We start from the raw sequence: 10,993 nt of genomic DNA on the forward strand, positions 1-10,993 counted from the left end.
AAGAACAGCTGTCGAATTTACCAAAATGTCTCCTTTGTTTTTTTCCGTAATAATACCAAGCCTTGCTCCTGTTTTGTTTTCATTGTAAACCCCTTAGCAGTTCAAATTCTCCAATATTAATGCACCACATCAAACCAAGCCAGTTACTTTCAAGCCCCATGGAAATATGAATTAATGAGCAGATATACAATAAAATAAAACCTATATGAATAAAAAAAAATGGTGGAATCATACCTCTCGAAGGCACTTTGGTCCATAGCAAGCTTCCGGCCAAAGCAAGGCAGGATCAGAGTCATCCAGTGTGAAGCAGAATATCTCCTTTAGGCCTTCACTCCAATTTACACTCCCATCAAATCTCACTGTGTAGGTCTGTAGTTTTTTCTTTTCTATACAGCCTTGCCTTGAGCTTATACATGAATCCTGTGTGTGTGTGTGTGTGTGTGTGTGTGTGTGTGTGTGTGTGTGTGTGTGTGTGTGTGTGTGTGTGTGTGTGTGTGTGTGTGTGTGTGTGTGTGTGTGTGTGTCTGTTGTGTAAATGAGATGCAGCCAAACCTCTCACCTGCTCTCAATCTGCCACTATACCTTAGGATGACAACCAAGCTTTTTTTTTTAATGTAGGCACTAACACCTGTCTTGCAAACCCAGGGACTACAGGTGGAAAATAGCATTTTGTTTTGATAAAAGCTGGTACAATGCATCTCTCCTTGCTCTAAACAAGATTAATGTTTATTTTGTACACTGTCCCTGTTAAAAGTTACAGTTACATTACATGACATAACCCACCCCTAACGTAATTTCTGCATGGCAATTGAAATGCCGATGTCGCTGGCTCCCCTTATCAAAGGAAAATATGCTACAACTGGTAAATAAGACATGGGCAAGGAAATAGAAAAATGCCTCCAAGTCTTGGGAAAGGGTTTACTTAACGCTATCTTGATAGGCAGGCAGGCAGGCTGGGAACAAACATGCACAAACACGTGTGCATACACCCACACACACACACACACGCACACACACACACACACACACACACACACACACACACACACACACACACACACACACACACACACACACACACACACACACACACACACACACACACACACACACACACACACCTCCCCACCCTGGCTTGTTATCTACATGGAAAGCATCTCCACTTTGCTTCTACCTTGGAGCAAACTGAGAATAATGGGCAACTATTCTCTCCCACCCACCTACACACACACACACACACACACACACACACACACACACACACACACACACACACACACACACACACACACACACACACACACACACACACAGTACAGACATACCAACAACACTGGACATATGTAGTTGTAGGTGTTTCCAATCGATAACTATGCTCAACACACACACACAAGCCTTCCCTGATTCATTCGAACACAGCGGCTAATTGCCAGCAAGAACAATTAGCCCTGATAAAGCATCACTAAATGTCCCGTCCCCCACTGAGGGAGCTTCCAGGCTATTCTAAAACAAATGGACCTAATTCCTAAAATCCTGCTACCTCATTATCTCCCTAAATGATGCTTCCATTGGAGAGCAGGTGTGGGCTATAGCGTGGTATGATTGTTTTTCGTGAATGGTTGTTTGATGGGATTAGCAGAAAAAAGGGAAGGCATGGGGGCTTAAGTCATAAATGGAGGCTGGCTGCTTCCGGGGAGATATCTGAGCTACAGTGTGCCTGCCGCTAATGAGGTATTGAAGACACACTTGCCTGTCACCACCTTAGCTTAGCTCATTAGCGGTGGATTTTCAGCGGGGTGTGTATGGCAGCCTGCGAGGACCAAAGTGCCCAGTATGAGGTAGTCTGGTGGTGAATACATTTCTCGTTAATTATGACTGGATAGGACGGATAGAAAAAGAAAAAAAAACAGCCCAAACTTCTGAAAACTCCTCCAATGAACAGTCAATGAGTTATTATTATATAATCAATTACATAACCAAGAAAAATCACCCAGCGAGAAGAGAGAGAGAATACCTTTTTCATCTCTGAAATCCACCAAGGGGGAATAACCCCATGTCACATCAGAGAGAAAATGTCTTAAAATAGGTCTTGCTACATTAACTTATAATCCTCGTAACGTCTGCTGTGTCTGGCTTTCAACAATCCATCCATCCAACCATCTCTCTTTTTAGAGTATTCGACATTCCTTTTTTCTTCTCCTCCTCTGCTTCTTTCACAGCTTCTGTTGGGCCGAAACGCCCTTCCAGTAGTCCAAAATATCATGAAGGTCCTCATCCTTGGCGAACTGCACCTTCTTGCGCAGTGCGTGGCCTGCCGCTATATAGGACGCCTCCTCTCGGGGATTCTTCTTGTACGGCCGGAATCGCTCCCAGATCCTCAGCGTGCTCTCGGACGAATACTCTGGGCTTGAGGAGTATCCCGAGTTGTAGTTGTGGTGGTGGTTGCTCCGGGACGGGGACAGCTGGGAGTAGGCCGCGGTGGCATCCCGCTTGGATGTGCGACCTCCCAGGGGCTTGAGGAGGAACGAGGCCTTTTGGGACGGTGACGGGGATTCGTTGCCCTCGTAGTAGAGCGCGGGAAAGGAGTGCCGGTGCTCTGCGCTGTGGTAATCTGGCTGGACCTCCAAGTGGTGATGCTGCTCCTGCCTTTGATGCTGCTTCTGCTGCTGATGCTGTATTTGCTGTTGTTGTTGTTGTTGTTGTTGTTGTTGTTGTCCTGGACCAACCATCCCACCCCCTCCCCCTCCTCCGTTCCCGTTATTACACCCCGTCCCACCCCCATTCACACTAACCCCACCGCCATTTATATTCCCCATCCCATTCCCATTACCATTGCAGCCACCACCTCCTCTCCCGCCACCCCCTCCACCCCCACCAACGCAACCCCTGGCTGGGCTTGCTTTCTCCGACGTGGGGTACTTGGGCGGTGGATCGCAGCGCTGTTCGGGGATGTCCGCGCTGTACACCCTCTTGTTACCGGATCCCACGGAAGGCGGGGGAAGGGAGCAACGATTCTTCACCACCGCCGTGTCTGCGCTCAACTGTCTCTGAAGGGGCCGCACCGCATTGGCTGGCGGGGGGTCACGGTACGGAGGGGATAGGAAGCCACCTCCGCTTATTCCGGGACGCTCGGACAGAGGCATTACAAGGGGCACGGGGGCCATAGAAGCGGAAGGATGCTGCTGCTGTTGATGTAGTAGTAGCTGGGGATGTGGCTGAGAGTGTGGCTGTGGCTGCTGAGAAGGGTGAGATTTTGGGTGGATCTTTGGGGAGGAGGAGGACATGATTTGGTCCCCGGGATGGCCTGGGGAAAGGGGCAGGAGGTGGTTGCGGGGCAGGGACGTCATCATGCAAGTTGGGGTCTGATGCTGATGCTGATGTTGGTGTTTCGGCGTCGGGGAGGGCACGGAGCTGTTGCTGGCTTGGTCGCCCGCGGTGGAGGTTACACATGCGTCCAGCTTCAGGGCATCGATGCAGTTGTTGATGATCTGGTTGACTTTATCCACCTCCTTGGCTATGGTGGATATCTCCGATGCTGACCCACGACCGTCATCATCGTCCGAGTCTTCCCCAGCGTCCGTGGTCCCGTTCTCAGCCCGCATATCCACAACCACCTCCCCCCCCCCTCCTCCGACCCCTCCCTCCCTGCCTCCCAGTGCCAATCCTCCAGCCGTCCTCACGTCCATGTAGTTGCCCTTTCCGCCCAAAGCCTCGGAGAAAGCGGTGGCCATTTTTTCGACCTGAATCAGAATCAGAATCAGAAAAAACTTTATTAATCCCAAGAAGGGTAATTTAGCTCACAGTTCCAGTCTCATAGTAAAACAAATCATTTAAATAAATACTATAACAAGCATTATGAGGTAGAAAATAACATATCAAAAGTAGTCCAACACACAAATTCAACACACACACCCACACACACACACACTCAAACACACACACAAACACACACACACTGCAGACACACACACACTGCAGACACTCAGTCAAACACACACACACACACACACACACACACGACACACATACACACACACACACACACACACACACACACACACACACACACACACACACTGCAGAACACACATACACACACACACAGTCACACAAACACACACACACACAAAAAGTAAAGTGAAGATGAATAGGCAGGCGACCTGTGGCAGTGTGGAGAGGCGGGAGGAGCTGGTGTTGGCCGAGCTGTGGAGCATGCCTGTGCTGGAGGAGGCAGAGGGGGGCAGCTTCCCTCCCGACCCGCCCGAGTGATGGTGCTGGTGGTGGGACGGGTCCTGGTGATGCTGCATGGCCCCCGCGTCATTAGCCACCGCAGCAGCCGCCTCTGGACCATACCTGACGAATGATATTTAACTTTAGAACAAATAATAGGTCTAGGTCCATTAATTCATGTAATGGTGTGTTCATTATTTTGCATATACTGCATACTCAACAGTTTGATTGTATGAATTAGTGACACCGGATATACATATTTATATATTTTCAAAGTGAATTTGTTGTAATAAGCCTTCACAGTGATTCCATAGGAAAACAGTTATCTTGCTGTTTTAATATAAGCTCACAGAAAGTATTGCCTTTGTCATCATTTCTATTTTGGCTTAAAGATTCCAGATTCAGGCACTATACAGCTCTGGAAAAAAAATTAAGAGACCACTCCAAATGTTCAGTGTCTCTTGTTTTACTCTTTAGAGGCATATGTTTGAGTAGAATGAACATTTTGGTTTTATTCTACAAATTAGTACTGACAACATTTCTGCCAAATTCACAATAAAAATGTTGTCATTTAAAGCATTTTCAATTATTTATGTAGAGATGAAGATTTAAGAAAAATCCTGACTGGTCTCTGGAGCTGTTTGTGTAGTAACTAGCAGGAAGACAACTGACATGAAAAAAGTGTTGTAATTAGTCCCTTAAGAGGACTTTTATCATCAACAAATACTAAAAGTGTATAGTATACCTCATCTCCAGAATAGTTTTCTTCACGCTTATAGCTTTCTGCTTCTCTTCCTGGATGCGTCGCCGTCGGAGACAGTAATAGACCAATCCCAGCACGATGACCATTCCAAACAGACATCCTAATATGGTCATGATGTAGTGTGTGGTGGTCGCCGAACTGCCCTTCAAGTCTCCCGGCACCACGGGTCGCGTTGTAAAGGTCAGACAGGTGTGATTGTAGTGCTGAGACTTGCTCACCGAAGCCACGCAGAAGGTGTAGTTAGTGTGCGGTTTGAGCTTGTCCAACATCACCGTCTCCTTCTTGTTTTTAAGGGGCTTGATGTCCGCGGCGAATGTTTGGTTGTATTGCGAGAGTATGTACATCTTGCTGTACGGTCGAGGGATCTGTACTATCAACGAAGCCGTGAAAAGAGAGACAGCGTGAAGTTTCATGGAGATCTGGTGGCTGTTGGTGGGGTCTGCAGTGGAGGAGATGGTGGGTTGGTGTAAAAGGCCTCGGTCCGGGTTGTCATAATCCATCCCGGAGCCATCCTGATCGGGCATCGCTTGGGACGGCATCCCCGGAATAATCACCCCGTCGCGGCACATGGACGAAAGAGTGTAACGGGCATTCCTCCCGTGTCCCGGCACTGGGCTTAGGAGGGGGTAACCGTTCATTTCGAGAGGGGTTTCGCACTGGAGGCGATCGTACGTGTGGGTGACATTGTTGAAGGCCTCGAGCCAGGTGAGAAAGCTGAAGAGATCGCAGCCGCAGTGGAAGGGGTTCCCGGCCAGTTCACACACCGTGAGTCGGTTGAGGACAGTGAAGGTAGACGGGTCGAGGCGGGCCAGTTTATTGGAGGATAGGTCCAGGCTACTCAGGCTAGGACACTCCCAGAATGCATTGGTGGAAATGACCTCGATCAGGTTGTGTTGCAGGAAGAGACACTGCATCCGCCCCAGACCGCGCAGCATGCCCTCGGTCAAGTTGGTCATCTTGTTGTAGCCCAGCTGGAGAACCTGGGAACAGAAAGACAGAGAAAAGCATCTTGAAATGTCCGGGCAAACATGATACAAGAAAAGTAATTGCTGATAATGTTAAAATGACAGATGGTATTTTCCTAAAACGGGACTATTTTTCTTAAAATCCTTCAGTGATATACAGAACATGAGAACAAAAAGAGAGAAGCAACTTGAAAATTATGATTTAAACATGACACAAGAAAATAAATTGTTGATGGAATGGTTTGATGGATTCTATTTTAAAAATAAATAGCTTCAACCTATTCAACATCAACTTTATCAGGAGTACACACACCATTCAGTCACATTTGTAAAAGTGTAATAACCCTACATCTTCCCACGTGTGACATCACACATGGTAAAAAGTATGGTTACTTAGGATTAACATGACAGCATGGCCAAGGGAAGACTGAGGGAAGAAAAACCTCATTCATTATATTACAATAGCAAATTGTATAATGATAGAACGCCGGTTCCGTATGGGTGAAGTATTCCTTTAAATTGGAATTGAGAACAAATTATGAAAATTTACATTTAAATCAGTAAAAATAAAAATCACAAAAAAAAAAAACAGAGTTGTCTTTTTTCTATCCAGACCTGCAGGTTTGTAGAGCGTCAGGGAGGGACCATAGGATTCAAATCTCTATCCCAACTGCTATTTTCTCCCCAAATTCTCCACCCCAGCTTTAAAATCAGTAAATCACAAAACAAAAAAAAACAGAGTTGTGTTTTTCTATCCAGACCTGCAGGTTGGCCTGGCCAGCGAAGGCTCCGTCCTCGATGTAGCTGATCTCGTTCTTGGTGAGGTTGAGGTCGGTCAGGTTTGTGAAGCGGAACATGGAGGTGAAGAGAACCGCCTTCAGCTTGTTCTCATTCAGCCGCAGATCATGGACCTGCAGGGGGACGAGAGAGCAGAGGGGTGTGTTACCATGTTGGTGGTGATTTTGTTTATCTGTCTGTCTGTCTGTCTGTCTGTCTGTCTGTCTGTCTGTCTGTCTGTCTCACTGACTGAGTGACTGAGTGACTGACTGACTGACTGACTGACTGAGTCTGTCTGTCTGTCTGTCTGTCTGTCTGTCTATCTATCTATCTCACTGACTGACTGACTGAGTGACTGAGTGACTGACTGACTGACTGACTGACTGAGTCTGTCTGTCTGTCTGTCTATCTATCTCACTGACTGACTGACTGACTGACTGAGTGTCTGTCTGTCTGTCTGTCTGTCTGTCTGTCTGTCTGTCTGTCTGTCTGTCTGTCTGTCTATCTATCTATCTCACTGACTGACTGTCTGTCTGTCTGTCTGTCTGTCTGTCTGTCTGTCTGTCTGTCTGTCTGATTTCATGCTCTAATGGCTCTGGTCTGTTGTATTTCTGAATCACTGGTTTGACAGCTTGACGTGTTCACTGACACACTGTGGAAAATCAGTTTGGTTTCATGTCCCTCAGCGCTTCCCTCTAGCTGCACATTGTCTTTCTGTCTGTCTGTCTGTCTGTATTTATATCCATCCATCCATCTATCTATCTATCTATCTATCTATCTATCTATCTATCTATCTATCTATCTATCTATCTATCTATCTATCTATCTATCTAATCTATCTATCTATCTATCTATCTATCTATCTATCTATCTATCTATCTATCTATCTATCTATCTATCTATCTATCTATCTATCTATCTATCTATCTATCTATCTATCTATCTATCTATCTATCTATCTATCTATCTATCTATCTATCTATCTATCTATCTATCTATCTATCTATCTATCCATCCATCCATCCATCCATCCATCCATCCATCCATCCATCCATCCATCCATCCATCCATCTATCTTTCCATCCATCCATCCAACATTTAATTTAATTTAATAAATGATCCAAAATGACCATGTTTTTTTGAGTTGATGAATTGAACACTTTGGCAGCCATGAAACACAGGACCTACAATCTTTGCCAACATGACTTCTGGCCAAAAGCCTCCAAATATTCAAGTTTCTGTCCAATTTGTAATTTTCCCAACTATGTAGCTGGTCCAAAATGTGTGGTTAGCTAATGAGAGCCTGTTTGCAAGCAGCTTGTAATTGCTCCTCTGATATGTACAGGTAGGAAGTTTCATTTTTCATTTTCATTTTCCTTTATTTAACCTCGAAAGATCAATTGAGGGGTGACCCTCTTTTACAATGACGTCGAGTTTGTACAGATACACAATATACAAAGAGAATACATAACAAGTTTACACACACACACACACACACACACACACACACAGACAACAACAATTTAAAACATTCAGATCAATTGAATGAAAGAGACAATAGCCTAATTAAAACAGTTACAAGTGTAGAGGGGCTAATTCAAAATAATGATTTTAAATTGGTTAACAGTTATGAGTGTATTTATTTTAATTGTATGTTGTAGGCTGTTCCAGGAGTCAGGGGCACTGTGGCTAAAAGCGGTACATGTTAAGCATGTGATGTAGATGTGTGTTAGCATCACCATACACAGTAAATTCCCCAGTGTTAAATATGCAGTGTCAAACTCCATTAACTCTATCTGAGTTAATATAACAACATCTGGAGTAGAATGCCTCCTAGTGTTGGTGTCAATTTCGGTAGTTAAAAGACGGGGTGTAGAAAGTACTCTATAAGGCTTTAAATAACACTATACAGTGTATTTTTAACTCTATTTTGAGTTAATTCAACTCTAAAATTGTAACACTTTGAAGAGAGTTAATTTAACTCCAATTCTGAGTGGGACCAAATACACTCGGAAATGGTGTTAAATTTAACTCTTTTAGTGTTATTTTAACACTTCAAAATTAACTGTGTAGGGGGACTTTAATAAATCATCTTCAAGTTTGTCAGTTTCAATTATTTACTCAGCAAGAAATCGCAGATGGTTGCGTTTATTGAAATACCTGCCACTCATCGCTTAACAATATAGCTATTTAAACATGGACGGCCCTGATGGAGATTTATGGAAGGTGGTAAAGTGCAGTGGTCATGCTGACAGGTGTGAAGGGGTAAGTGGGTATTTGGCTTGATGTAACTGTATATCTTCTCTCCCTTATCACAGCCACTTAAACATGTACTACTATTGAATGCCACCATGAATGGGCCTAAGAACATAACGTTTTTACTGTATTTCCTGAACAATATGCAATGCATGTGTTTGATATTTAAAAACTAATTGAAAATAGGAATAGAAATAAAACATTTATAATATATACTGACCGTGCTATTGATGTGCTGGGGAATGGTCAATCACTTACTCACTCACTCACTCACTCACTCACTCACTCACTCACTCACTCACTCACCCACTCACTCACTCACTCACTCACTCACTCACTCACTCACTCACTCACTCACTCACTCAATCAAATTATTATTATTTTACTGCTAGATGAATCGATATACTGACCGTGCTATTGATGTGCTGGGGAATGGTCTCGTATGGAGGCTGGTTCTGACTGCAGATAGCCAGCCACACGTATCCCTTATCTCCCTCTATCAGCCAGCAGTCCGCTTCCACCGCGCTGGGCAAGCTTAGAAGGAACATCGCAGGCAGGAGGATGGACACACACAGGGAGGGAAAAGGCAGTCTCCTGGCCATGGTTTCAATTTAAAATAGTTTGAGATTGCCTCAGTAGAAATAAAGGAAAAAGGGATAGGATAGGACAGTGGTTTAAAATGAAGGGAAAGCTACCAGGTCAAGGGGTAAAATTTAAAGTAGAAAGGTAACGAAAAAGGTGGAAGGAAAGGGTGTCTTGAGAGTGATATTAGAGCTGGGTTTGCAACATGGCAGCGGGATCGGTAGCCATTTTTTTTTTTTTTTTTTTTTTTTTAAGTGTTCCACGTCAGAGGGGTTTGGGGACTGTCGATCCAACAGCTACTCATGGCCCCTGACAACCGCCACGCCTTGACAACGAGGATGAGGAGATATTCCAGCGAAGAGAAAAGAAGGGAAGGCCTGTAAGAGAGAGAGAGAGAGTGGGGGGGGGGAGTTTTAGTTTTACAAAAATAATACAAATTCATCAAAAAAGTGCTATTTGTACATACAGACAGTAATATAAGTTATACAATGAATTGCACAGACTTCTATTGGAGAGAGAGAGAGAGAGAGAGAGAGAGAGAGAGAGAGAGAAGTACACAATGAGAGAGCGAGAGAGAGAGAGAGAGAGAGAGGAGAAAAAGAGATTTGAGTTTTACAAAAATACGTTATACAACACAGTACAGTCAGTCAAACAAGTTGCACAATAAAATAAGCTTTGCAAAGGGTTGTATTTAAGAGAGAGAGAGAGAGAGAGAGAGAGAGAGAGAGAGAGAGAGAGAGAGAGAGGGAGAGGGAGAGGGAGAGGTACACAATGAGAGAGAGAGAGAGAGACACAGATAGAGAGAGAGAGAGAGGGAGAGAGATATAGAGGGAGAGAGAGAGAGTGGGAGAAAGAGAGAGAGAGAGATACAGAGAGACGGAGAGAGAGAGAGAGACAGAGAAAAAGAGAGAGAGAAGGTTGGGGGGGTATTAATATAAATAGCGATAATGGCAAAATGATTAAGAGTAGGCAGAGAAAGAAATGTAATACAGTTCACATATCCCGAGATGACTTTTCAAAATGAATCTACTTAAAGTCTAATTTCTACAAGCATTAATGTGAAAAAGAGACAGGTATATGATTTCTAATATCCATGTTTCCCAAATCCCCCTCAGGGTTCAGGCGCACACACACACACACACACACACACACACACACACACACACACACACACACACACACACACACACACACACACACACACACACACACACACACACAGTAATAAATCCATTAACTGCCATGATTATTTCATTAAGTTGTAAGAAATGCCCGGAGAAAAAGAGAATTACAATTTCACTTTTCAAATGAAACCAGGCATTTCCTTATGTTCTGTAAATATTAATGTTCAGAAGAAAAAAAAAAATATATAGAAGACTGTTATGAGAATAAATTGCAGCGTTTCAATACAGACATTAGC

The 10,993-nt window shown here is 44.3% G+C and overlaps 1 protein-coding gene across 1 annotated transcript; it reads right to left on the bottom strand.

Annotated features, from left to right (window-relative positions):
- Positions 1 to 2,213: 2,213 nt before the first annotated feature.
- On the bottom strand, positions 2,214 to 9,593 carry LOC307252237 (protein phosphatase 1 regulatory subunit 29-like; the record flags this gene model as incomplete). The annotated part of the gene is made up of 5 exons (XM_080029871.1): positions 2,214 to 3,740; positions 4,161 to 4,353; positions 4,976 to 5,973; positions 6,720 to 6,869; positions 9,402 to 9,593. The coding sequence occupies 5 exons, from the start codon at positions 9,591 to 9,593 to the stop codon at positions 2,214 to 2,216; spliced, it is 3,060 nt and encodes a 1,019-aa protein (XP_079885997.1).
- Positions 9,594 to 10,993: the final 1,400 nt, after the last annotated feature.

This window comes from Ammodytes marinus (assembly GCF_949987685.1).
Source record: "Ammodytes marinus genome assembly, chromosome: 6".
NCBI lineage: Eukaryota > Metazoa > Chordata > Actinopteri > Uranoscopiformes > Ammodytidae > Ammodytes > Ammodytes marinus.